Consider the following 27,793-nt stretch of genomic DNA (forward strand, 5'->3'; position numbering starts at 1 on the left):
TTTAACTTTGTATGTACGTTCCTTTTATATACAGGGTGAGGCACCTAAAACAGGCCACCTGAATATCTCGGCTGTTATTGGTGATAGAAAAAAATGTGTCAGACCAAACTTGCATGGTTTCGAGGGACACATAATTTGTTCTAAATAGTTTTTTATTAGGTGGACGCGTAGAGGTCATATGAAGGTCAACTTCGTTTTTTAAAATGGTATGATATGTTTTTTTACGTACCATCTAGTAGAGCGTTTGAAGATGCGCACATTGATCTACGGATCAAAATCATTCAAGGTCACTGAAGGCCAACTGCAAGGGAAAATAATTTACTTTATATTGCCTAGAGTTCTCTGTTATTAAAAATACTGTAAACTTAGAAATGAAAAAGTTATAGCCCTTAGAAATTTTTTCTTTTCCGAGAAGTTCTGAGTTGATGATATTATTTTTTATATTGCCTAGAGTTCTCTGCTATTGAAAATACCGTAAATTCAGAAATGAAAAAGTTCTAGCCCTTAGAAATTTTTTCTTTTCCGAGAAGTTCTGAGTTGTTGATATCTATATTTTTTATATTGCCTAGAGTTCTCTGCTATTGAAAATACCGTAAACTTAGAAATGAAAAAGTTCTAGCACTTAGAAATTTTAGCCTTCAGTGACCTTGAATGATTTTGACCTTAGATCAATGTGCGCATCTTCAAACGCTCTACTAGATGGTACGTAAAAAAACATATCATACCATTTTAAAAAACGAAGTTGACCTTCATATGACCTCTACGCGTCCACCTAATAAAAAACTATTTAGAACAAATTATGTGTCCCTCGAAACCATGCAAGTTTGGTCTGACACATTTTTTTCTATCACCAATAACAGCCGAGATATTCAGGTGGCCTGTTTTAGGTGCCTCACCCTGTATAATTTTATAGAAGATATATAATTTTTAATCTTCGTACTATTTTTAATCTTTGTACTTTGAATTTTCACATGAATTAATATAAAATTAATGTAAAAGTTAAATTTAAACGCATCGACATCAGGATAATATCGTGATGATAATTTTAAAGTTAATCAATGATATTATTTTCGTCGATAGTTGCAATTTTCTTTATTGAAAATCTAGTCTTTTCTCATTCGACATATTAATGTACATTTCTTCATTTTATTAATAGTCTCCATTGATCCTTTATTAACACGTGAAAAAATACAAATTATATTTTGATAACGATAAAATTTAATTGATAATTTTATTTAGTAAATTTTAATTGGAATGGAAAAAGAAAATCAAGAAACTAGCATTTTTCATTTTTTTAAGATCGTCAGGAACTCATCTATTTGGTCATGATTATTTGTAAATGTAAAAGACTATATCATTTCTCGGTCCAAAACGTACGTTCTTCAAATAGTATAAAGCCATTTCTGATGGTACTGCAATATCGGACCCGTGGTAGGATCAAAGCGAACCTGACACTCTCACGAAGTTTCAAAAAGTAATTTAATATTAAACTTGAAGAATGATTTCTCGCCCTTCATAGAAAAAACTATTATAGTATCTCATTAAATAGAAGCTAGTCGCCATCTCGCCTTAATGGCATGAAATACAGGCATTCACTGCTACTTGAGTTACCTACCGTTAAGCCTTGCATTTGCTTTTAACGTGCCTACCAGACGCCAGTCTCGGGACTTTCTTTGGTTCGTGTCACTTGCCAGAGATGGCTCTTAAAATACAGTAAAAGAGTTGATGAGTTCGCGTGAAGAGATATGTTTACATGGATACTTTTATGTACTAATACTTTGTTTATAAAATAATACAAAACGATTCTTAAATATAATTCAATTACATGATTTTTTCACATTAAAGAAAAGTATCGCGTACAATTTCAATGCGTACAATTTAAAAAATAATTCCAATATATCCATGCACATATATGAAAAAAGCTATAATATTTTGAAAAGTATCAAAATCTAAGAGAATTTTCAAACTTGCATCCTTCTCGACTCTCATATCACTTAAACGTCATGAAAATTTCACACATTTGGGAGCGGCAGTGGGAACCACAGTTTTAGACTTTCGGAAGCAACAAAACTTCCTGCGTCATCCCTCGTGCAACCCCGAAGAATATTTCCGACCCTTTCGTGGGCGCGTTTACTATCGATCGAGGCAGGGATATAATGCGTGCTAGTCGCGTTGCCACGGTTCGAGGAATCGTCAGAGGAAGAGAGGAAGACAGCATGAAAGAGGGAACGAGAGAGAAAGGGGGTGCAAAGGCCACCCCTTTCGGTCCGACTATAAGTACCAGTTGCAGTTGGTTCGCGCGGCTTATGAGCGCCCCATGGTCCCACCGGCGCGGTACCATTTTCGCGTTCGCGGAAAAACCACTTGTACTTGGCGCCGAAGTCGTTTCGATCTATGAATAGATCGCGGTTCGCTAGTCGGCATCCATTTCCATCGTGCAACAGCCGCGATCATCGCCCGACCGGAAAGCATCGATCTGCCGAGGGGAAGCCGACGATACAGCACGTGGAACTCGCGGCGACGCGGCATGACGACCTCCAAGTCAAATCACGGCAAGTTCACGAAGAATCTTCGTAATGGCTGGACTCGAAGCGGAAGACCTCAATGATCGACCGGGGTAGACGCGATGTCGCATGGGGTCACCTCGGGAAGCCAGCCACGATGAGGAAAAGCAAGTCGAAGGGAAGCGTCATCGACGACGTCTGCGGATGCTCCGCTCTGTCGGCGATCATCCAGAAGAAAGACTTGAACTCCACTTCGGGTGAGATCATCAGAATTTCTGTTCCCTTTTTTCCGCTTCACGAGTGCTGAGATCTGCGTTTAAGTTTGTTCATGTGAAAGCCTGTATTATTGTATTGTTGATTGTTAATTTATTTCTTTGTATTTTGTAAAACTTGAGAACTCTGCACAGAAAACTCATTTTGAGAAAGTTTACAACTCCAGATGTTCAATCTTCTCTCACAGAACATTGCGTAATATTACTCTTTAAAAAACATCGATTACTGTAGTTGTCTCGTTTTAAGATTATATCGCACGAAATTCAATGATGATGCGTAGCATACTGGAGAGATGCACGGTATATTTAATCCATCCAAACATGGGTGTCGACGTCATTGATTCCAAATCTGTCGGCAAGCTTGCTCCACTCCATCTATTTGCCTGCGATCGATCACGCTTCGATCACGCACGTGTTCTCCAGACGACGGAAACCTAGAGCGATCGATGACGTGCAACTCGATGTGCAAGCGTTTATCCTGCAGCCTTGAATGAGAAAAACGAGCACGTTGATTGTTTGTGATTTCCTCCTGCTCGTAGAGGAGATACCTCTTCGGGGCACTACGATGGAAATACTTCCGGCAATCATCGACGTCTGGCATCTGGATGCCAGATCCTACTTTTGCTTTCTTCTCTCTGAAATCCCATTTACTTCAATGCGCTCTTGTTATCTTCTCTTGCTCCTAACGATTACCGCATTTCCTCTCACGCATCTCGCTGCTTCCTTTCTGTGTCTAACAGCACGTCTCGCCGTTATGCAACTTCGAATAAATATACAGTTAATCGGGGTAACCGATGAGGTAAAAGATGACGTCATCTTTCCTGCGATAAAATTGATAGTTACTGCAAAATGTCACTCCTTTACTTTTTTTTCTCCGTTTGTCTTTCGTATAACGTATACTCATGTAATATTGAACAGTTTCCGATTAAAAACGTGTGCAGTCTAAATCAGTCTGACTGATCTTTGCGTGAATCAGATACGATGATTTATATTTCCTCAGGAAATTATCACTTTGGCAGCGATGAGAGAAACTGTTGCAAGTGTTAAGATCGTGACCAGCGCGGCAAACAATCGGCGCGTGGCGCGCCTTCCCGATCTTGCCTCCTATTTTTCTCTTCTTTGCCATTCCTACGTGCCGCATCTCCTCCATCGGCCCACCACAGCTACCAGCTGGTTTGTTTCTGAATACGTGAACGTCTCTGACCCTTCGCAGAAGCCAGCTCTGAATCTCCAAAGTCAGTCGGCAGTCGGTGGCGCTTACGATTACTTCGATCTCTCACTTCGCCTTTCAGTTGCCATAATTTTTACGTGTTACTTTAAGAAATCCCGCGATCGTTTTAAGCAATGAGCACATATTTATCCGAGAACAATCCAATACGACGGATTGAAGTTACGTGATGTCGTGATGTTGGAGTTATCTCAACGAGCGCCTTAGTCGGGTTCGTCTTAGTTGCCCCACTACCTTGCTGGGGTGCTACTTGCGGGGTCCCCTTGTCTGGACCAGGGCCCTCGGACCCCGGCAGGTGTAAGACAGTGTTTCCATTCACCGCGAGTTGGTGGCGAGGAAAGCAACGGCGGAGACGTTTTTCTTCCGTGAATCGCGTGAACTACGGTGAACGGTGTAACTGACGCGTGATAAATAATTAAATAGTGATAATAGTTTACGACTAGTGATCTCAATTGTTAACGATTTAATCTCAAATAGTGGTAGTTTTGTGATACATTATAAAAACGTAGAAATGTGATGCGAAATCTGAGATAAAGATATGGGTGTGAAGATATACCTACAGAAACTTCTATTGATACCGCAAGAAACTCTCAGATCACAAAATTGGATATAGTTTGAATAAATATTCAGATATATAATTCTATATATCTATTACAATATATTCTGGAAAGAAAACTTGATATCATGGTTTTCTTTGGGAGAAAAGAAAAGCTGGAAGATCGGCGATTGCTGGATAGTATGGATGCCATGAATGGCGCGATTGTCCATCAGATTGACAACGGTAATATTTTCATTGTTGCGTGACGAAATGTCGATCCGTAATGCTTCGCAAATAACACACGGCCGTTTTGCATACATAACGAATAAAATTGGTTTCTGGCGAAATTACCGTCACGCTTCTTCGAAATGGAAGAGAAATATTTTGTTACTTTATGTATACGAGTACGTGTTCTCGATAACGATGCGTATATTTTCCTGAATATCCAGTAGAAATAAATATTACATCGCATTTTTATATATAATAACTATCGTATCTGCCTGCCTCCATCTAAAATTTATCAATGCATCGCAATAACCGGGACTGCATTCCGCAACAAACTAACAAATTAATTAATTCATTTAATTAATGATGACATAACTAACAATATTATTGACGAAACAACGCGCAGCAGTAAGGGGATAAATATAAATTTGTAATGGCATAAATTGCAATAATTACAATACTTTAATTATACAGCACTTTTAGTTTTGGTATCTGTCTGAATAATATTATGCTCATGTGTATACATTACATACATTACATATAATTATTCATGTTAAAATTGTCGATATCAGAGGGAAAAGGGAGGTATGTAGAGAAGAGGTATTATTGACGCAAGAACCAGTAAGCATATCCCATATACGTTGCATTTCCCGTCCATACCTTTATAATGGCATGCATTTATCATTCATGCATTGCATGGTTGACGCGAGCTATTATTACCAGAGTCAAGTGGCTTTTCATCGAACACTCGAGTGTTAAGAGCGTCGCCGGGGAGCATAATCGGTCAATAAGTCGTGCAATTCAAATCGCCTAAAAAAAGCTGCATTTGTCAGAACACAAAGCAATCCAATATTTTCCAAATGTATTTGATCCGTGTGTCTTAAGTGAAAGTTATAAATAAACTCGATGGCTATAGCAGACACGAGAATTGATTAAAATGTTAACCGGTGTAATGCCACTTAAATGGAACGCGATAATAACGTTTAAGTGGCCTTGGCTAGGTATTCCGACCGTACCACTTACAAACTTGCGAATAGAGGAACGTTAATTCAAACGCACTTGGACATGTTGTTTAGCAGCTTCGCACTTTGCGGCTTTCGAGCTTGTTCCAAACAAAATCTAGCCGGCCATAAACATTCGCATATTACTTCCTATCCTATATTCGTGAAGACGAACAGCAGCCCGCTGAAAATTCCTCACTTGCCTCTAAAAAATTAAGTCACCTCACTTATTCTTCGTACTTTAACTTTTATTGCAACTTGATGTGTCCTACATAACTTTTTGTCGATTGTTTCGTACGAATTCAATCGAGCTACAAACTCTTTCATTCATAGAGAAGAGAGGGCTAGTGGGAGAGGGGATAACCAACTGGGGATCATTCTGACCGGATCAATCATCCAGTTTCAGATGCTTTCTAAGGTTCCGCGTTTCTCGCACATCCGATCGCCCACTTCGTTCGAATTCATTTTAAAGCAGTCTATTAAAAAGAAACGGTAAACAATTAACAAAGAAGCGTTTAGTGGCACTCCAGGCTGAGAGCTGAGAAGGATCTCGCGTGACGTGTCGGCCACCTGTAGCTAGCCGAATATTGATCCGGTCGAAAGATGGCCACGCCCGGGTTCACTCTCGCGTCGCTGCGACCCCATTGGCATCCCTTGCTTCTCCCTCGGCACCCTCTTGCAGCTTCTCTCGACCGTTGCTGTCGCGACCGCATGCCGCATGCGGCGATCCGATTGTTGTCTCTGACATCCGAACACGCAGCTGGTTTTGAACGAGTGCACCGTTACTGTTCCAGCCGCGTTCATGCATGTACGTGACAATATCGAGGAGCTGGGCAAGGTCGCCGACGATACGGACCTGCTGTTCCTGAAGGGCCTCCTCGACAGCCCGGTCGTCACGTCCCTCGTAAAGGTGAGTGAGTGCGCGCGTTATCTTCACATCAAAGTGAAGCGAGTGGTCGCCGCGCGGGACTCCGATTGGTCGAGTCCCTTGGGGAGACTCAACACATACAGATATTTTCCATTAGTGTAACGAAGAACCCTGTGAAAAACATTGGCACGTTCATCATCAATGTTGATGTCGTCCTCCACAAGTAAAATGCGAACAATGCAGCACGCTAGATTGAATTGTAGGCAAGAGCGACTTACCTCGGTAATTTTTAATCGTTTCTCACCGCTCGGGGATATAAAAAGTCCCAATGAAAAATGCATCGCGGTCCCAGTTCTCCTTGCTTCTATGCGAGCGGCTTATAAGCGACACGGTTTTCACCGTATATGTGCTGCACACACGGCATTGAGCGCGCCCATGTGCCTCCATGTGCTCGCTAAACGGTGTTTACTACAGTCGCGGAGATTTACGAGGGACGCGCAGATTTACGAGCGGGAGAATCTGCCGCGCGTGCGGCAATAAAAATATTTTTCTAATTCGTATCGCCGAATGCGGGAAATTGAAATTGAAATCGCGCGAGCGCGAGCTGGCGGTTTGCCCGGATGCGCTCCGGTGCCGTTGAACCTGTCTCTCCAAGTGAACGCGAGTCTCTCCTCGAACGTGTTCGCGTATCGATGACACCCCCTCGTGCAGACTGCACTGTCGAAATTCCCTATAACATTTGAAATCGCGTTTGTACATTGGCGTAGCGTGCTGCGGGTCAGTCGCTCGTCTAATCGCGCGGCCACAGCCGCTGCGATAGTCGCATGTGATTAGCGGCTTCGAGGGCGAGCACTATCATCTCGCTGGAATCTAGTCGGCCGGTGTGCTCTGCGATGGGGCAAGAGGCAACTTCGTCGTACAGCCTGGGAATTTCAGAGATTTCGGGAACACGCGCGTCGTATTTTTCCGCGCGCCTTCACGCGCTTGCATCACGCTCGGAGCACTCGCGACACCCACGCTATTTCGGTCGCGACACACTTCTCTATCGCGAAGCGCGAGGAACATCGCGTCGGAACGGCCTTCGACGAAAATATTACCGCCGATGTGGATTGGAAACGTCATTGCGTGACGCAGTGCGATTTTTCCCACGGCGATGGGACATACAATATTAATTACTATGATTCAAGCGACGCTTCCTGTATGAGGCAAAAGATGGTTGTTAAACCCAAACAGAGTCTCAGAACCTGGAGATTAAATCTATTAAAAGAGTAAACTCTCACCGTTAATTGGCAACTAGTCACCGGATCGGTGAGAGTTAATGATTATTAACAGTTTCGCTTATTATTTAAACTTGAGCAACATGATGCTACTGAATGATGCTGGATCACGTTCATTTTCCAAAATTCCCTAGAGCTCTCCCGAATTTTCTGTTTTCTTTTCCTAAAAAAAGCACAATTAAATTAGTTATAATGGGGGTTCTCTTTAAAATATATTGATTCCACTGATGTTTATTCTCTTAATTCGCTTAATTTATCACCGAAGAGAATCCAAAGCGGATCGAAGCGTTCGATGTTTTGTGATCATTATCATTAGTAATTCGACATCTTTACGATCGTTATCGAAACAATCATTAGTTAATACAAATATTGACTCAGCTACGACTGGGAAAATATTACGCACACATGACATCAACTGACTACGCGCTGGCAAGGCGAGCGTTTTTCCCTTGCCGCGTCGGACCCACATTCCGGGGATTCACCCGACACACAGGTAGACCACGTGACAGCAGGTAGCGTCCGTTGACGAGAAGTCGTTAAAGAATCGGCTCACGTTTCCCGCCTTTAGTGGCGAATTGAGCCAACAATGAAAAGTGCTGACGAGCACACAGCGGGGGTGCCTTCTCCCTGGAAAACCAAACCGAGAAATGGCGAAAAGAAACATCCAATTGAGATCTGACTAATTGACTGCTGGAAAACAAGCAGAAGGAGTTGATAAAACAGAAAAGGCAAGGCCGCAAAGAGCCAAAGCCGCAACTCACAAGAATTACTCGAAAGTACTTATCAAAATCACTCTCCGAGGAAAATTATTGGTTGCGATAATTTTCAGTATCGCAACCTGCGAGAGTAGAAAAGTGGGAGAATAAAATAGAGATTTATGGTTGTCAATCGGCGAACTGTACCATTTGCTCTCCTTCTCTCTGTAATGTCGGATAATTGGCTGTGACCCCGTGGGACCTCTTAATTGTACAGGTCATAGGCGTCTCCGGAGAGTCACCGCTTGTGCTCGCAGAAATCCAGGCGCGAGCATGCGTGTCACGACACCACACGCGACTTACGTGCATGTTTGTAAGTCGTAGCATGTATACGGGACGATGTAATTTCAGTTGGGGAGTAGTCGGCTTTGTAATCGCATAAGAGAGAGTGGGAGAAACGCGTACACATGCATTCGTTCGCATGTGTGAGTGACAGGACTGTACTTCAAGGCTTCTATCAAACGTGCAGATTTTCGTGTTGCTGTAGAGTGAAATAAATTGTCCGTGAAATAAATCGAATCCGCTTTCTTCATTCATTTATAAAGGAAATTCCTATATTTATTGCGTTTTAATTTCATTCGCCAATTAATTATACATAAATATATATATATATATATAAATTTACAAATGTAGTAATTATGCATGATGCCATTGACGTCATTTGTAGCTCGACTCCACCAAACTCGCTGAATCTTTAAAACTGTGCCACATTTAGTAATCTAGCACACAGATGCTTTTTTATCGATTACCAAATAATCATAAAATTTCTATGTGCCAGAGGAAAGAGCGAGAGAGAGAAAAGATTTGATGTTGGAATGATAAATTATCTCTCTGAATTTATAAACAATGTATTTAATTCAAATATACCACTGATTATCTGTGAAGCGGCATCTAGAGTAAACGTTTCACTTTTATTGAATTTCATCTCTTACAGTTTACTATGATTAGTACGCATCAAAGCTGTCCTAAAATATCTGCGGGCGTCATTCATGCTGCATTATGATTCTTCGTTTACAAAGCAAACAATTCAAAGGAGTGCGCCTGGTACAACGCCGCAACAATGCGACGAGGTTCTTCATTCCAGACGATGTTCTTGTGACTTTAAACCGCTTTTGAAAGGAGTCACGTTTTACCGGAAATGGGACAACACATTGGAACCTTGCATCTTGATTGCAACCGCCGCGCCGCGCCGTTTCAAACAGGATCACTTATGAGACTTGTAAATGTGGCAACCAGATACCGCCTTAACGATGTTTGCGTCAACGACATTTTGAATTGAAAGTAACAGATATGCGGATGTTCCATATACATTACATTTTTCTTCATAAAAACGAAGTTGAAAGAAAACGAAAGCAATTTATTTTATGATGCAACCGGATATTCTCAAACCGGATTTCGAAATTTTCTCGCAGCCTGTTGCATCCAGGGACTTTAAACTACATATTTCCTCTGACTGATTTTAAATTGACTTTTTTTCCATGAAAAAACATTGAAAATTTTATCACACAAAATCAGCCAAAGTATAATAATTTCATGTAAACGTACTTATTGTTAGTGCGAGACATTATGACAATGATACGTCGCTGACGCGTCGTCTTGCACCAGTCGACGACCTTGGAACTGGTGGCTCCTGGCCGAGCGACTACGCTCCTGGATGAAACGTAGCGGAGTGTAGCACGCCAGGAGAGGAAGGGCCCCCACCTGTTTCAGAACGACAGGCGACTCGCCTGAACGAACTGCCTGCGCGGAGGGAGTCAGCCGACGTCAGTGTAGGCGCGGCAGTTTTCTGACGCTGCTTACCTAAGAGACTGTGTCTCGCGACATACTGAACCGAAGTACCTCCCTTGTCAGCATCTGCGTGCTACTCGCCCCCCGATAGATCGGGTTTCTCTTCGTATCGGCCCTCGGTCTCGACCCTCGCCGATCGATAGCGACGCGGGGGCACCGACACGACGCGCTCAGTCACCAGTTCGCTCGCAGCACCGCGCCACGGCTCTTCCCTCAGGTGAGCGTCATTCCTGCGGAATGCAGAAGGAATATTCATCGAAAGTTACCTGTCAAAGTTAAATATTCGGTTGCTTCATCGCGCCTCCAAGTGGAACGCAACTGTTTGCGGAAAGGTGTGACTGAAGAAACGCGAGGTCCCGTTAGCGACGTAATTCGGGACTTCAAGTGCTCGACAACTACGAGTTGGCCAGGCGATTGGAAGAATCTGTGGGATTAGCTCTAGCCATCGCTAGCCAAAGTAGATCATTAAAAAACGCCAATAAAACGTGCAGTGTCCTTTCGATCATGGAGCAGACGAGGAGTCGACTCACACTTTAGACGGGAAACGAGGGAACTCGTTTACCTCGCCGTTCGCGTTGCATCGTTTCACCCGTGTGCGAAGCGCGCCGTAGAAAAGTGGTTACTCCTAACGGAGGAGATACGGTGTCGCGTTGGCTGTCGGAGAGCGAGCTGCACATCGAACGTGCCGTTTCTCCGGGGGAACGCGTGGAACGCGAGCGATTCGTCTTGCAACAGACCCGCGCTCTCTGCAGCAAAGTGGATAAATAAATGCCGGAGCTTTATAGTCCATAAAGAACCAGCGTGGCTACAGTCGAGTGCGCCTCTGACGTAGCCTCCGGCTAAATCTCTCGGCGTATCCCGACGGGATATCGACGGTGAAATCGTTCGGGGAGAAAATCAATCTCGACATGATCATCAATGATGATCGTGTTGGCTTGACGAATTGCAATGGAATTTAGGGTTCGCGTTTCAGTTTTGCAGCACGCACGTGGGCATGCACGCACGTTAAACATATATAAATTGCATAAGCATTTGAGAGCAAAAAACTCTCAGTCATTGTTTTCGTCGATCATATTAATCATTTGGAAGGCAGCCGAGGAGTTTCGTAACGCCGAGCACGTACAATGATGAGGAAACTCGCATCTAGCACTGGTGACCGGTAAAAGCGCACGCAATGATTGTCGGAGCTCGGCGCCGAGCCTCGATTCGCGAGAGAAAATAATCCGATGAATCACCGAGCTCTCATAATAATCTATATTCACCGTGTACTATGCATCGTGCGATAGGTCGTGTTCATTAAGAATTTCAGCATTGTTCGGATGCGCAAAAGTCCCAAAGGTACCGTCGAAAGAGTGACGTGACCCACTTTTCTAATTACCCATTCATTACGTCGTAACTCTACGTCCTGGACAAGCAGGCGTAGATTGGACCAAGCTTGCGTGTCGATTAAATTAACTCGAGCTCAATCAGATGCCCCCAGCGTCAATATCATTACGCAATTACTGATCATTAATAACACATTAACGACCAGATTTCTCTCCAATTATATTTAATGCGTTAAATATAAGTTTTAAGTATCTATATCCAACAGTCTGTCAGAGCTTTTAAAAAATAGTTTTTTCACAAAGTTAGCTTAAGTTTCATTATTGTGCTGATTCTTTAATTTACGAGAATACATTAATTCTAGCAAGCATAAACTTTTTTAGATTCAACGACGCATTTTTCTTTGCACATTTTTTTCTTCCTTTACGAATTATAATAAAAACTCAGAAAGTACATGCATATATGCAATATCATGCATATTAAAATGAAACTTACTAAATAAATATTATCGCGCCAGAATGGAAGTGAGTTAAGTTTGAAGTGAAGTTAAGTTTGAAGACCTTTGTTAATTTAACAATACTTGGTCTTTTCATTTTCCTCTCGTCGGCCGACAGATAAAGACAAATAGAGAATCTTGCGCACTATTTCATGATGATTTTAGTGCGGAAAGCTGTTCAAACTTTCACGACTGGCAAGAGTCATGGTTTACACGTCTACCTAAATATGGACACTGTAACGGAAGGATACCGCTTGCATAAGTTCAACAATCGGAGAGAAACTAGCAGAATAATATCCCAGTGTTTTATTTCTTGATCTAGAATAAGAAACTGCAAATCTGGACAATATAAAATAAAATAGATATTATTAATCAGCATAATCTAAAATAGCGTGATAAAAAATGAGCGGATAACTATCACAAACGACGATTACTCGGGAAGATCGTGAAGATCGAGAAAGGGTTGTGTCGCGGAGGAATCACGTCTTTAAGGTCCATGAAAAACCAGTTTTTGACGGGTCTTGATTTGAGATCTCTGCGTGCCCAGGTCCAGGAGCGTCTCGAGGATCCGCCAGTGCCTGTGGAACCGGTATGCTCGTCCGTCTGTGACATTGTCGACGAGGTGTGTCACGCCTTCCGAACGTCCAGGAATTCGTGCGCCAGGGAGCTGGTAAATCTTCTCAGCAGCTCGCATCTGAGGGCACTCTTGGAGACACACGACGCAGTGGTGGAACGCAGGGAAGCACCTTGCAGTCCGGATCCTCCCGCGCTGACAATGCCAACGAACAAAAAGGAGGAAATGCCGCCAATTAGGATGATTGGCCTTAGGAGGCAACCGGATGAACCATTGGTAAGTCTGCATAACAATAAATAAAACAATAATAAAAATTGTATCATAATTTAACATCAATTTCATTTTGTAATCAAGAACGAATAATTGATACCAGTTTTAATGTTCACATTCTCCCTTATTGTTTTGATGAGAGATATCGTCTTCTTTTGTAATTTCTTGTTCAATAAGACGAGTATGATTTTAAATATTCAATAAAGAAATGATTGGGATACGAGGAAGCGAGACGTGAGGCTTATTTGGCATGAGATTGGAGAGTTTATCGCGAGAATCTCCATTCTTGAATTAGCTCGCCAGATTCACCCACAAAAAGACGGAAATGCTACTTGCAGTTCATAAATAAGTACGAATGTTTATTTCTCCGGCAGGCATGATTGCCAGTGCCACACGCTTCGGTGATTTTCTGGTATTGCGCGCTTCTTCGAGGTACTCTGCTATACCGAAACGTGGCTAGCAGCGTCCTCGTCGAAAGATTGACGCCTTATTTATTGTTTGTGCAAAAAAAGCCGCAAGCAAAATACACTTTATTCGACTCATCTCGAAAGAGAGCGAGTTTATCTTATATACCGTACGTTTCCAGGGTCTGACGGTGCAGGTCGACGAATCTGGCAACATGATCATCGCCAGGATCCTCGGTGGCAGCACGGCAGCTCGTCAAGAGCTTCTGAGGACGGGCGAGGTAATACTTGAGGTCAACGGCAAGAAAGTTCGAGACCCCGAGGAACTTCAGCAAGCGATCCAGGATGCCAAGGAAAATCTGTCGCTAAAACTGGCTCCAGGTATCGCTCAAGACGGAAACCGACCTCTCAAGTCCACGGTGAGTGCGCGATTTTTCCACCTCGATGCCTCCGGTAATCGTTACGTCTGCCCTCCCGTTTTCACGGCGCTCATTCAAGCATGGAGAAGGACGTCACGTCGTAACCATGGATTAATAAAAATTCTGATGATTTTATTATCAATGCACTTTGTTTGGTTTATCCTTGCAGTGTTACATGCGGGCTCTCTTCGATTATGATCCGTCGGAGGACACGCTCCTGCCTTGTCGAGAGATAGGCCTGCCTTTCCAGAAGGGCGATATTCTACAAATCGTCGATCAAGCCGACCCGAACTGGTGGCAGGCGCGCAGAGTGGAAGGCGAGAGCCTTGGCTCACCCGGTCTGATTCCTTCGCTGGAATTGGAAGAGCGTAGGAAGGCCTTTGTGCCGCCCGAGGCTGATTTCGTCCACAAGATTAGCATTTGCGGCACCAGAATATCGAAGAAGAAAAAGAGAAAGATGTACCAGTCCAAGTCGAACGGTGAATTCGACGGCGCCGAGTTGCTCCTCTACGAGGAGGTCGCCCGGATGCCGCCGTTTAGACGCAAAACTTTGGCCTTAGTCGGACCACGCGGCGTAGGTCGACGGACCCTGAAAAACAGATTGATCAATAGCGACCCCGAAAAGTTCGGCACTATTGTACCTTGTAAGAAACGCTATCGATTTAATTAACCACAACGAGTGAGTAGAAGCAGTTATCGTGCTTAACATAATTTCCTTTTAGTCACATCGAGACCGCCTAGAGTCCTCGAAGAGGACGGGAAAAGCTACTGGTTTACCGATCTCGAGTCCATGGAGACTGATATCAGGGAGCACAGGTTCTTGGAGCACGGCGAACACGGTGGACACCTGTACGGCACGAAATTGGATTCTGTGCGTGAGCTGATAAGGGCCGGCAAGATGTGCGTGCTCGATTGCAGCCCGGCCGCTCTCAAGATCCTCCATAACAGTACGGAGTTCATGCCTTACGTCATATTCATCGCCGCGCCCGGAATGGAGCAGCTCAAGTCTTTGTACGATCTCGGAAGATCAACCGGCGCCAGCAGTCGGAATTTAACGGTATTGTTGCTTGCGTTCTGCGAAAGATTGCCTTACCTACGTATCTGTTCCTATGTCAAGTCTTTGTGACCTTTTCTAGAAGCTCTTTCTATTGCGTTCTGTTGTGTAATGTTAGCAATTTACATGTGACAACTTATTTACACGATTTAGATTCAATCATTTATTTGTTCATATTGGATTTAATTTACATTTACATCAATTTAGTTAATTTGTTGTATCAATTTGATGTTGGCTTCGCTAGTTCGACCGTCAGAGCTCCATCAGGTACAGTTCGAGAAGAGCCAGGACCCTGGAATCCCTCGCATCCTTATACGAGGTTTGTGCGCATGACGTACTTATCTATTCTGTTATCGACTTTTTTTTGATCCCCATATATAATTGTAGTCCTTTCAACGTAGCATGCATTTATAGTATCCTATTTTAGACCATAGGATAGGAAATAGGATAAGAAATTAATCGTATTGCACTATCACATGATCTTGTCAAATTTTATTCCAATTTGATTACAAGAATTTATAAAAATCTCTTAAATTAGCTTTCTCTTGAAGTGATATGATACTCTTTTACGGTATACTGTATTATTATGTATAAAGCAACATTCTTTTAAAATAATAATATATAAAATATTTAAAATAATAATAAAATAATAAATAATAAAATGCGACGATACCATAAATAAGTAATTAATTAATGACCTGTTAATAGGAGGACGATCTGAGATCCACGTTGGAGGAGTCCGCAGCCTTGCAAAGAGCTTACGAGAAGTATATCGATCAGGTGATCGTGAACGAAGACTTCGATCACACGTTCAGGCAGGTGGTCGCAGCTTTGGATGCCTTAGCCACGGAGCATCAATGGGTGCCGGTCAATTGGATCTACTAATTAATTTCCAAGTTCACCATACGATGCCAGAAGAATTAACTTGGAAATTAAGGGCTGCCAGCTTTACGCACGAACGAAGTATCCGTTACTGCCGACGTCGCGCTAAGAACTGCGAGATCACATGACGGAATGATTTTCCGAATTACCAGAATATGGTTCGGTTTGTTGCGCAGCTAAACCAGCAAGGCACGTGTAATCAGAGTACAAAAAATATTACACCTCGTGCCGCATATCGAGCGATATTGGCATTGTCGGCCTAAAGGACTCAAGTCTCGCGAGTCTCATTGCCGTAATTATAATTAAGTACAACATAGCGTCTACGTTATAGTTCGTCATAGGTTTACAAACGGCCCGTTCTGCCTATGAAAAATCTCATCGAATTGTCGTGCATTAACGTAAATCATAATGTATAACGAAGTAAAGTTTTTTAATAGCGCGTTCGCCTTTGAAGCATCAGAATGGCAATGAGGATGGAAGAGAGCCTGTTTAAGGGGACGGAGAAAACAATATTCTTTTATAACGAATAAAGTATCGTATCGCACGTTACATTTTTTACTGCCAATTTCTACAACGACTAATTAAACAATAACGGGTCGATTGATGTGTTAGGCCGCCGTCCAGTTAATTTTAGTTTGTTTTTACTTTAGTTTAGTTTACGATAACCGCGTACATTATATGATTATTTACCAGTACCAATCGAGTATGCGTTCATTATGTCGTATCCCGTTTGCATTCTATTTCGTGTCTCGCATTTTACTGCTCATTTTATACACGCTAAGCATATTCCTGGCATAGAGTGCCTTAATAGCGCAAGCCCGTAATCGGGTCGTTGCGAAGACCTACTATGTCGAGACAGACTCTGCATTCGAATTTTGCGTAAAACTAACATTTTTTAACGCTCTTACGAACAACAAGTAACATGCATACAGACACACATATGTATACGTATATACGTATACATGCTCGCGCGCGCAGATGTTTATAGAGGATAACTATATTTTAATCTACAAATGATTGAAATGGATCACATCTTTTCATGTACGTAAGAAAAAAAAACCAAATATAACTGTATATTGAACTACCGAGACACCTGTCGAAAAAAGCAACGTGATACACAACATGGAATAAAGTTTATTGAGCATTTGTTATGAATTAGAAATAAAATGAGTGGCTTATGATTAATTTTCCTCGTACTTTCCATATTTCCTTGTCGTCCCTTTCAACAGTCCTCCAGGAATATTATTAATTTTAAAGAATAATTCAAACAGTATGAGAAAATGTTCATCATTATAAACAGCAAGCATATATAATTATACATTATCAATTATTTCAATGATCAGTTAATTTAACAACGCACAAGTTTTTCTAAGTAAAACAATTTTCTCATGGACTTGCACGTGAGATCCTTGACCTTATTTTTGCTTTACATTAAAGTTTCTGTCAACAATCGCAGAAACAACTAATTTTACATCGCTGCAACGAAAAGTATTAAATTGACTAATAAAGTCCATTAAGAATTAATACAAAGTTTTTTATATTACCGGAAGACCGGTGCGGATTTTGTTAGCGCAGCGAGTTCACACGCAAAACTTTGTATTATAATATATTAATTCTCGCAGAGAAGCTTTGCGTTTGAATTTTGCCAAGGCGATCGATATGGATTTTCCAGTCAACCTAGCATCTCGGGCAAATCGTCAAGTTAACACGTATAAGAGAACTCGCGAAACGAAAGCTGGCGTCCGCTGGCACAAGAATGATTCACATCCTGATGGATGTGCGGCCGGCGAGCCAATGGCAGTATACCGTCTGCCACGTTTCAAGGTGGCAGGGGCTCGTCACGCGTATGTGGGAAACAGTCGGCGCGCCGTGGCAAGCGCTTCCTGCACGTTGCACCGTGCCGCGAGCCGTCCTCTCCGTCCTCCCCGGCAGACGAGAAAATGCACGTACTACGGCAGCTGGACGTGCACCCGAAAGTACGCGAGGAGGCCGACATTCTCGTGAGGACCTTCAGCGGTGCGATCGGTAAATACGATCGGAGCTTGTTCCCGACGCTCGTCGACTCCGTCGATGCTCGCGTTGAAGCCCTGCGAGAACGAAGCACGAGTCAAGCTCCACGGGAGCTTGACAGAAACATCCGCGTTCTGTCACGTCCGTGAATAAATAAATAATGCTTGTGTGGCGCCGAGCGAGTGACGTCGGCGAGCTAACCTCTGACTTCCCTCATTAGCATCGCACCTAAATATTTTGAAGTTGATATGATGCTCTTTCTCGCTCTCACCGATGTTTCCTTGAACGAGTGTTCAAAATTAACACGCGTTATTTCACTCTCTTCTTGTATTTTCTGCTTCCCGCCTGCTTTTGTGAGCGTCACTCCACAATTGTTTACGTTTTGATATGTCAAGCGCGACTTGATATCGACGAACTGCGATTTCGCGCGATCAGCAGTCGGTTCGCAGCCACTTCACGCCAATGCGAATGACTAGATCTAATGCCTTTTCAGTTACGATCATTAGTACAATCATCATGGGCATACTGTTCATGTCAGAGGTGAACTATTACCTTACACCGACCATGAGCGAGGAGTTATTTGTAGATACGTCCAGGAGTTCCAAATTGAGGATCAATTTGGACATAATAGTCCCCACAATATCTTGCGACCGTAAGTAGAAACTGTAAGTACCGTTGTATACGAGGGACGGAACAGTGCGGTACGTTTCATTTGGACATCTATTGCAGTTTTATCGATAGACGCGATGGACACGACCGGCGAGCAACACTTGCAAATAGAGCACAATATTTTCAAGAGACGACTAGACTTAAACGGTAAACCCATCGAGGACCCACAAAGGACGAGTACGCATAATATTCTGTCATACAACACATAATATCAAATAGTCCAGAGAGTCATGTAGAAAAATGCTTTATTGCAGATATTACAGACACAAAAGCTGTCAGTAAAACTACAGAGAAGGTAACAAAGGGAATTTTTTATAGATATCTCGCGACCATGCACACTTGCAAGCTAGTCGTTATCGGATGGAACGTTTTTACAGGCAGCGGAGGTCGCCTCTACCACAGAAGAGTGTGGGGATTGCTACGGCGCCGGCACGGAGTTGCTAAAGTAGTTTTACCTGCGCATCCAAGCTAAAGCATCAGTCTGAGCAGCGGCTACAAAGTTAAAAACTCTACTTTCAGGTGTTGCAACACCTGCGAGGAGGTGCGGGAAGCTTACAGACTGAAAAAGTGGGCCCCGCCGGAACCCTCCGATATCAAACAGTGCCAAAACGACAAGGCGATGGAAAAAATCAAGCACGCCTTCACGCAAGGCTGCCAAATCTATGGGTATATGGAAGTGAATAGAGTCGGTGGTAGCTTCCACATTGCGCCGGGTAACAGCTTCTCCGTCAATCACGTTCATGGTATGATACCACCCTTTTTTCCTTTTGCAAAGGCACTTCCAGTGTTGTCGCAGAATTCTTAGGTTCTCCTTTTAAGCAACGTCCCTTTTCACGAACGTGTTCTTTAATGCCACAGTGCACGACGTTCAGCCTTACACTACCACTCACTTCAATATGACGCATAAGATTAGGCATTTGAGTTTCGGGCTCAACATCCCTGGGAAGACAAATCCTATGGATGACACCACTGTAGTCGCCATGGAAGGTACGTGTCTCTGATCCTTACAATTATTTTATTAAGAACTCAATGACCTGTTCTTACATTACAAACACAGTTGCAACTCATAAAGCAGCAAGCTCCTCTCAAAGATCACCATGCCGTTTACAGCTTCCGACCACGCACTAGCATCGTATTCCTGTTCCGATAGCCATAAACGTCCCGAACGTACCACCGCCTTGAATCATCACTTTGCCAATATTGCTGAACAATTCTTTTCCCCTCAGTCCGTATCTACGAAATGAAACACTTTATGAATCACACGTTCATGCCACTTGACGTTCATGTGCGTACGCTATTCCTCCTTGGAAGTGATACCTAAACGCGGAGAATCCTCCGAAGAGTACACCGGATACCGCTCCCACACAAAATCCAATTGTAAAACCTAACTTCATCTTGTCGAAACAAGTCGGTCCTTGCTGATAGGCTCCTCCAGGTACCACGGGCATTTTGCAGTCTGCACAAAATAATTATGGACACATTATTCGTTGCATCTTAAGTTACAACTTACAAGAGAACTTTATCTTATTAGATGATCTTGTCAGATGATTAGATAAATTTATCTTCCTGTTAGAAAAAAATTCGTGAATCTTCATCTCGTAAAGAAATTCTCTCGTCTCACATGTAGTGCGAAGATTTACGCAAGGTTTGTTGTTGCATACGTGCGGCAGTGGAAGCTGTTTAAATTGTACGTATACTTACTATTAACGCGTCCGTTATGTAATCTTGTGGCGTTTACGGTCGCTCGGACGTACTTATGTTCGTACTTTCCAACTTGGAAATCTCAATTGCGATCTCGTGCGAGTGCCGGGGATTCTCAATACATCGCACTTATATCGCAACGTCGAGACGGCGCCATGATGATTTCGCGGCGTGATAAAAAAAAAACGACTACGTTGTCTGCTACCTACTTCCGTTACGTGAACGTAACTCTCGACATGGCGTACGTGGCGGGATATACAAACCGTGTGCCGATGCGATACCGGATACAGGAATAAGAATCTCATTTCGTGAAAAATATAAGAATAATGTATTATATTTTTGACGACGTTTAGATAACTTTTACAAGCGATATATAAAAAATAATTATTTACACAAATCACAATTTAAAAAAATCACAATTAGTAAAATTACAAATTTTTTAAATCGCTTCCCTCTTCTCCGCGCAAAACTTAATAATATAATGTCATGGACAATTCTTGGAAAATCCTGCTCATGACTTCAAACCAGTTAAAGTTATATATATTATAATACTCTAAACCAAAAAATAAAATAAAATGAAATCAACAAACTCTCGACTCTTCTATTTATGGAATTATTCTGATTTCAGGCGCTATGATGTTTTACCATTACATCAAGATTGTCCCAACAACGTACGTCCGTGCGGATGGCTCGACCCTGTTCACAAATCAATTCTCTGTGACGCGACACGCAAAGCAAGTGTCAATGGTCACTGGCGAGTCTGGGATGCCGGGTATATTCTTCAGTTACGAGCTCAGTCCACTCATGGTAAAATACACGGAAAAGGCGAAGTCATTCGGGCACTTTGCGACGAACACTTGCGCGATCATCGGCGGTGTGTTCACCGTCGCTGGACTAATTGATTCGTTGCTCTATCATTCAGTACGCGCGATACAGAAGAAGATAGAGCTAGGCAAATACAATTAATACTTGGGCCCAATTGCGATAACACTGATTACCGCTAATCCTGATTCTATTTTTACCCCTTTCGCCAATGCGCTGTTATTTTAAACGTTAATCGACTTTTCGAGATTTTCGTGATACATAAATTTATGATAAGAAACATGAGCTGCTGACAATGAATTGGGATTAGTGTCAATCGCTGATGCAATACAGCCTTAGGTAAATAATTAAGTTACGATTACGAAAAGTATTATTAAGAGTCGCGTTGCATCGTGAGCATCGATTTTTTCACACTGACGACCGAATTTTCTGACACGGATTCTCATTGCACATTATTTAGCATTAATTGTCGATTCTGGTTTTATATTACATATAGCCCTTAAGTGACGTAAAATTCGAGACTACATAGCGATATTTAGCATCATGTGTATAATACAATTCCGAATATTGCTCATTTCTTCGCAGTGCATGGATGTAAAGAAATATAAGTTACGCGGAATACAAGTAATGACGTATGCGTAAGTAATGCGCTGACATTTATCACCTGATCTTTTATCTCAAAGACGACCATGATAATAATGCTGCTCATAACTACTGATTGAGACTAATGACATTAATGTAAAAAAGTCACTTGTATATGATGTGTACATAAATATACAAAAGAGAATTAAACTCTTATGGGAATGGATATGGGAGTGTTGTACTTCCAAAAACTGGATAGCAAGCGCGCTAGGCTACGCGTGTTTGTTAATATTTATTTATCTTTACACTAAAATTAAAAGAGTTTTTGAAACTCATTATAAACCTCGACAGATGTCTTTGCAATATTCTTGCAAAAGTCTACGTCCGTACCACTAATTAAATCTCGTGGCGAAACGTACATCGGTTTGGTAGGATCGTACTGCGCCCGTTTCATCTCTACTAAGAACGAATGCCTTTGCTGCAGCCTAGTTTTCCTGCACAGCAAAATGTGAGGCATTTGCACGACAAAATTACGTTGCAGTTGCATTTCGTTATGTGCATACTCAAACGTGTCTAACAATCTTGTGCGATCTAAAAGCAATTAAAATTACATAGTATCAATTGATTAAATTGTATTATAATGCACCATTAAATTGTCATTAACATCAATCTTGTCTGATCACATCAAGAGATACTTACTTTTTACCCATATTTTTGGGACTTTGATTAACAGCACTTTTGCTTGTCTTGGATCAAACTCCATATCCTCTTTGATGGTCAATGTGTTACTCATCAGGTGTGACATCTTGTACGTTACCACCTTGGGTGCCTTACTCGTCAAGAACCTTACTTCTGAACCATTGAGTTTGAAAGTCGCTTGGAAGTAACCAAGCCGACCGTCTATATCCTTTGTACTGTACAGCAGCCAGTTGGGATTATTGCAGATTATATCCTTTATCAGATCCGTGCTAAACTCGTGCGCCCTCAGGTATCTTATCCTTGTGTGCAGATCATCCATGTCTACTTTCAGGATATGAGGATTCTTTGTAAGAAATTTACCTAGGTAATTGGCAGGAACACCACAATCGTGCAGGAACCTTATATATGGTTGGATGTCCCGTTCAAAGTCAAGGCCCAGAATGAACTTCACCACATCAGGATTCGATTCGAGTTTGTACAAGCTGACACCGAGCTTCACTAGCTGTTGAACCGTGCGGGATTTGTTTGCGTATTTCGCAAAAGTGCAAGTCGGAGTAAGATATGGACCGATGTCAGATATATCCTCGGTGCACCTATCTAAAGGCTCCGGCAATGTTTCATCAATTTCAGAGTCATCGAGAGAATCTTCGTTGGGCACACTGGTGATAATTTGCTGAATACGAGCGACCGGAGTCGCGCTCGCATTATTGTTTAGATTACTGTGAGGCTCCAATGTATAACCTCCATCATCGGTTTTCGTATTCGATAAAATGTTTGATTCAGGAATCATAATGTTGTCTTGACTTTTGTCGGTATCCTTTGGTAAACATTGTCCGAGCCTGGGACTTCTGGATATAAATCGTGTAATTAAATTCGTTGCAACCGGCCGCGTCATTGATACAAGTGAATAGCATCGTTGAAATGGCATATTGAACATTTATAATTTATATAAATGTAAAAGGATTTAAATAAAACCAATAAATTGCTCTCTCTCTCTTTCTCTTTCTGTCTTTAAATTTCTTGTAAACTTCGTCCAAAAATATATATATTTAATAATATTGACAAATATAGGTTATCTTGTACAATCTCGTGATACACATATGCACAGAAGCGCAACTCTATCAAATATTTTCAACTGAATGAAGAGCCATGAGGAATAAGGAAGTTGCTCTACTGGCTATTAATCCATCGACCAAAAAATGTCCAAGGCTCTTTGTTGTACTACCTGTTACATTTCAATTTATTATAATAATATAATGTATAATTGTGTTTGCTGGGATTGTTAATCACAGACACTATGTTTGCACAAGCGTTATTTTTGTAGTACTTTACTCAAATTATCACAAGTTACGATAATTTGAGTAAGTATATGTTTTAAGATGAATACCAGCCTAACGCTAATTATATAATTCGAGTAAATTACTACAGAAATAACATACGCTCGCGTAAACGTAGTGCCTGACAATAATTTGCACTAAGAAAATAAAAAAATAAAACAATCAACTTATAAGTATCATATTGAGTTAACCGGAAAGTCCATGTAGATTTTTTTAGCAAAATTCGTAATACAAATTTTTGTTTAAATTTTGCTAAAAAAAACCATCTCTATGGACTTTTCGATCAACCCAACAGTATACGGTAAATCTAACGAGTCATGTTACGCTTTCTCGTTGAGATAAGTATCGCAAAGCAGGAAACTAAACTCGTCTCGTAGAAAAAAAGAGAACATTATACGTACATACTTTACGATCCAATTAGTCACTAATCAGCGTTACAGAAAACTGCAAAGCAGGAAATCCACATAATTGTATTAACAAATACTTTATTATTTTAAAACGGTTAAACGCGTATTAAATATAAAAGCGGCAAGACAATGCGCTTTGATTTACATCAATATACAACTCAGAAAATGACGCAATACAGCATTCTCGGATCATTCTACATCTCTCGATCTCTCTCTCTCACAAAATTGCAAAGCACGATTCAAAAGGCTATCACTTCGCATTCGTAGAATGCGTATTCACTCGTGCAGATACACACATGCACATCCATAAATGGTCTATTATTATAGTCTAGAGCCTTTATATCTCTTTACAGTAGAGCTGTTATGGTAAAAGTGACATGCCTGCACTACGTTACGTAATATAAGTACATTAATCATACATTAAGAACACTTTGATTCACGACCAGCATCTTAATATAAAAACAGAAATAAATTACCGGAATGTTCCTTAATGATAAGGTAACAATGTTTTCTGCCGCATTATTGCAACTGTGCACGGTCCAATACAATGATCGTTTGTACGACTGATTATATCTCTTATTAATCCATCATCGTTTCCCGTATTTGTTGGAGAATCAGCTTGATTTCGTAAAGTTCAATGCAGCACGATAATCGTAGAGGTACCTTCTAACATGAAAGCTTGACTAGGCAATTCTGACGTCTATTATCATTCTGATTGCACCAAGACAGATTTATATAAAAGCTATATATAATATACATAAGCTTTTTATATATATATATATTTTTTATATAGCAATATATGTATACATAAAAAATTTAATCTTATATATAAAATATATATATACATATATGCAAAATTATGCATACATAGCTCTTTTTTTCCCCTCAAAGTATCAAACTGGTAAACATGTGATCGAGATCAGAGCGATTATCGAATCAATAATGGCCAAGTGTACACAGCATTCCGTGAAACCTAAACTAGAACTTATACAAGTCGATGTAGTCGATATAATCTGCATTTTGTCCTTAAATTAAATAACATATATCCTGTACTGTTTTAGTTCTCCGCGGTATGACTAGATCTCGGAATTTCAATCGTTTTTCTGCCGGACTGCCATTTTGCTATTATTTGTTTCACCGTCCAACTGGCGATTTTTGGCCTGCTGTCGCAGCTGAGCCCTCTTTAGACTTGTCATCAACTGACTGGACTGATAGAGCCAGCTAGCCTGAAAAATTATTTGTGACAACTTGTGATGATCATGCATCATAACTAAATTCTCTAAAATATATTATCAAGGTGAGCTTCAAAATCATGTACAGATTTTGAATATTACTTACCACCATGATCATACAATTTATTAAGATAGGCACAGAAAAAACGATGGATATGAATAAGCCCTTCGAATCAAAATATTGCTGTCTGGAGAATACCCTGTGAATCATCATAATCATTAAAGATTATCAGATTAGAGTGGAAGAAATCCGGAAGAAGAAATTCACTTTGACTCGCGCAACTAATACATACCTCCAATTTGTTGCTGCAACTTCATTAATGCTCTCTGAGAAATAAACCAGGAGTACTGAAACAGAGAAAGTTTGTGGTAACATCACGAAAAAGGCGAGATCACGACAATCACAAGCAAAACACTTACAGAGTACAAGAAACAAAATTATCTGAAAATTTGCATGATTCCTAGTCATTAATGCGGTCATTGTGATGGCAATGTGAAAAGTCAACAGGACAGCCAGCCATGGATCTCTCCAATCAATCTGCAACAATCACGTAGCATTACAAAAGATTTGTTTAATATCAATTTTAATTTGTAGGAAATCAAACAGATGTTATAGTAAAAAGTGATATAACTTTTGAACGACTAGAAAAAATATTATATTTTTATGATTGTCCTTATCTTAGTTATCTGTTAGAGTACTCTTTTGCGATTATATATTTTCACATTGGCAGAGAAACAAGATAAACATAATACTTATTCTCCTAACAATCTATTTACTTATTTGCACAAGTGAGAACGATAGTCCCGTCGTGAAAACGTCGTGAAACACGGAAGTAAAGGAATCATCATGAATAATTTGCACACAATAATTGCTCGAAAACATCTATTCCGAAGGATCAATTATATCTTAATTAATTACAGTGAATATAATTATATTCGTAAAAAAACACGTTTTGGTGCAAAGCGTGCTTGCGAACTGGCGAACGTGACAAAAATAGAATGCTAACGTAATCAACGATTTCAAAAGCGTTTCCGACCTTTTCATTTCCTGCCGCAGGAACGGCAATGAAAACTCGACAAAAATCATCGATCGAAATTTTTTTCTGTTTACATTCCAACTGAATCCTGTTTCTCATTGCACGGGCGATAACAAGATCAACCAGCGTTAATAAGACTGCGAAGAGACTGCTCTTATTCTGACGAAATCTGATATGTTGTTGCATTCCGCATTTGGGCAGAACAACCGGATTTTATTGAAAGTGCAGCGTGGCAATGAGCAAGAGCGCCGATTAAAACTTTGGAGCGCAAAGTTGTTGCACTGTGACGCAAAATGATTTGCAATGTTTGATGATTTCCTGCGCTTCTCCAGCTCATATATAGCAGACTTGTATGTTTCGGTGATACCTCCAGCATTTCATTTCTTTGTTCCCCTCTTTCTTCAGAGTATAAATATGTATTCTCTATGTCATTTCAATTACAAAGAAGGCGCAACTTAAGAAACATTTATTGTTGAAGTATTCTCTCGTATTCTTTCTGAACATGTTTGCAATTCTTTTTTCTTCTCCTTGTTGAGCGCTACTACATTTTATTGCGTAGAGAGCATAGTGTAATTGAGAGAAACAGGCCTGTAAACGAGGAAAATCTGCACTGTGTGTGTCTCGACTTAATGTATTTTGTATTGACAGTGACCTCGGTCATATAATATAGATAAACGAAATAAATACGTAATATATATAGTAAAGAAGCAGCTCTATGGATTCGCGTCTGTTCACCGCGAATGTTTAACGCTGCTGCGTGAAATAACGCCGAAGAAAATCCGCGTATTTTAGATTCCGCCAGACTCGAGACACGGGCACGAGGATTTAATTAACCGCGATATATTTACATAAATCGTGCGCTCCTTTTAGAATGTAGCTCTAGTTTCTAGTCTAGCGTGCGCAAGAAAAAAGAAAAAAAGCTTAGAGTAGTGCGCCGACACACGCGCGCGCAGTCGGTTGGGCCGTCGGTGCGAGCGACGCATACACACGCACACACGCCGCCGAAGGCCAAAAGTTAATCGACAGATAGGAAAAGAGCTGCTGCGTGATCAACAAACTCGTTGACTGGCGGAATGTCCGCGACGCGTAGGCGTAACAGCGGTGGAAGAAGGATGCTGAGAGGACTCACGCTCTGCAGGAAGGGCCAGATACCGTCGATCTCGTCCGTCGCTATAAGAATCGAGTCGTCGGTGGACATGGTGCCTCTCGCGTCACAGGGAGCTTACGGGTGTCGCGGCGATGGCGATTGCAACGATGACGAGGAGACGCCGAAGGAGCGGAAGGTGGAGAACGTGAGCGCATTCGCGAGACGGGAGTCCGCACGCACACCGCTCTCGCGATCACCGGCGCGACTTGGATCTCGCGCAGGACGTACGTCGCATGATCCCGACCTCTGGTAGCCGCGCGTGTCAGGCTCGA

At 41.6% G+C, this 27,793-nt stretch overlaps 5 protein-coding genes and 1 long non-coding RNA gene across 11 annotated transcripts; 2 read left to right on the forward strand and 4 right to left on the reverse strand.

The window, feature by feature from the left end:
- Positions 1-2,302: 2,302 nt before the first annotated feature.
- Positions 2,303-17,059, forward strand: LOC105281138 (MAGUK p55 subfamily member 2). 4 transcript variants are annotated; one of them, XM_011342161.3, is made up of 8 exons: positions 2,303-2,761; positions 6,563-6,678; positions 12,823-13,125; positions 13,706-13,942; positions 14,112-14,586; positions 14,665-14,999; positions 15,241-15,315; positions 15,705-17,059. In XM_011342161.3, the coding sequence occupies exons 1-8, from the start codon at positions 2,605-2,607 to the stop codon at positions 15,879-15,881; spliced, it is 1,875 nt and encodes a 624-aa protein (XP_011340463.2). In that variant the 5' UTR covers positions 2,303-2,604; the 3' UTR covers positions 15,882-17,059. The 4 variants fall into 4 exon arrangements, with proteins under 4 accessions (XP_011340463.2, XP_019887736.2, XP_026825614.1 ...); XM_026969813.1 differs by lacking the exon at positions 2,303-2,761 and adding an exon at positions 4,674-4,785; XM_020032177.2 differs by lacking the exon at positions 15,241-15,315 and having other exon boundaries at positions 2,310-2,761.
- LOC105281137 lies at positions 6,687-9,105 on the reverse strand. Its single transcript, XR_894248.3, has 3 exons — positions 8,816-9,105; positions 6,915-8,540; positions 6,687-6,807 (listed from the first exon to the last, which is right to left on the reverse strand). It is a non-coding gene; the product is annotated as an uncharacterized LOC105281137 (long non-coding RNA).
- Positions 17,060-17,580: 521 nt separating the features above from the next.
- Positions 17,581-21,886, forward strand: LOC105281141 (endoplasmic reticulum-Golgi intermediate compartment protein 3). Its single transcript, XM_011342165.3, has 8 exons — positions 17,581-17,903; positions 18,382-18,540; positions 18,618-18,734; positions 18,812-18,852; positions 18,935-19,002; positions 19,077-19,300; positions 19,416-19,544; positions 20,887-21,886. Exons 1-8 carry the CDS (start codon positions 17,654-17,656, stop codon positions 21,222-21,224), a joined length of 1,326 nt encoding a protein of 441 aa, XP_011340467.1. The 5' UTR covers positions 17,581-17,653; the 3' UTR covers positions 21,225-21,886.
- Positions 19,315-20,568, reverse strand: LOC105281140 (reactive oxygen species modulator 1). Of its 2 annotated transcripts, XR_894249.3 has the most exons (4): positions 20,259-20,568; positions 19,875-20,013; positions 19,602-19,790; positions 19,315-19,511 (listed from the first exon to the last, which is right to left on the reverse strand). XR_894249.3 is itself a non-coding variant. In XM_011342164.3 (3 exons), exons 2-3 carry the CDS (start codon positions 20,003-20,005, stop codon positions 19,682-19,684), a joined length of 240 nt encoding a protein of 79 aa, XP_011340466.1. In that variant the 5' UTR covers positions 20,006-20,013; positions 20,259-20,567; the 3' UTR covers positions 19,554-19,681. The 2 variants fall into 2 exon arrangements, 1 of the variants encoding a protein (XP_011340466.1); XM_011342164.3 differs by lacking the exon at positions 19,315-19,511 and having other exon boundaries at positions 19,554-19,790; positions 20,259-20,567.
- A 51-nt stretch (positions 21,887-21,937) lies between the features above and the next one.
- LOC105281135 (transcription termination factor 3, mitochondrial) lies at positions 21,938-24,014 on the reverse strand. Its single transcript, XM_011342160.3, has 2 exons — positions 22,362-24,014; positions 21,938-22,253 (listed from the first exon to the last, which is right to left on the reverse strand). The coding sequence occupies exons 1-2, from the start codon at positions 23,296-23,298 to the stop codon at positions 21,976-21,978; spliced, it is 1,215 nt and encodes a 404-aa protein (XP_011340462.1). The 5' UTR covers positions 23,299-24,014; the 3' UTR covers positions 21,938-21,975.
- A 154-nt stretch (positions 24,015-24,168) lies between these two features.
- LOC105281134 (transmembrane protein 18) lies at positions 24,169-27,723 on the reverse strand. 2 transcript variants are annotated; one of them, XM_020032181.2, is made up of 6 exons: positions 27,504-27,567; positions 26,375-26,962; positions 25,758-25,875; positions 25,631-25,685; positions 25,444-25,537; positions 24,169-25,331 (listed from the first exon to the last, which is right to left on the reverse strand). In XM_020032181.2, the coding sequence occupies exons 2-6, from the start codon at positions 26,558-26,560 to the stop codon at positions 25,197-25,199; spliced, it is 588 nt and encodes a 195-aa protein (XP_019887740.1). In that variant the 5' UTR covers positions 26,561-26,962; positions 27,504-27,567; the 3' UTR covers positions 24,169-25,196. The 2 variants fall into 2 exon arrangements, with proteins under 2 accessions (XP_019887740.1, XP_011340461.1); XM_011342159.3 differs by lacking the exon at positions 26,375-26,962 and having other exon boundaries at positions 25,190-25,331; positions 27,504-27,723.
- Between the last annotated feature and the right edge of the window lie 70 nt (positions 27,724-27,793).

This window comes from Ooceraea biroi, chromosome 5, assembly GCF_003672135.1.
Source record: "Ooceraea biroi isolate clonal line C1 chromosome 5, Obir_v5.4, whole genome shotgun sequence".
Lineage (NCBI taxonomy): Eukaryota > Metazoa > Arthropoda > Insecta > Hymenoptera > Formicidae > Ooceraea > Ooceraea biroi.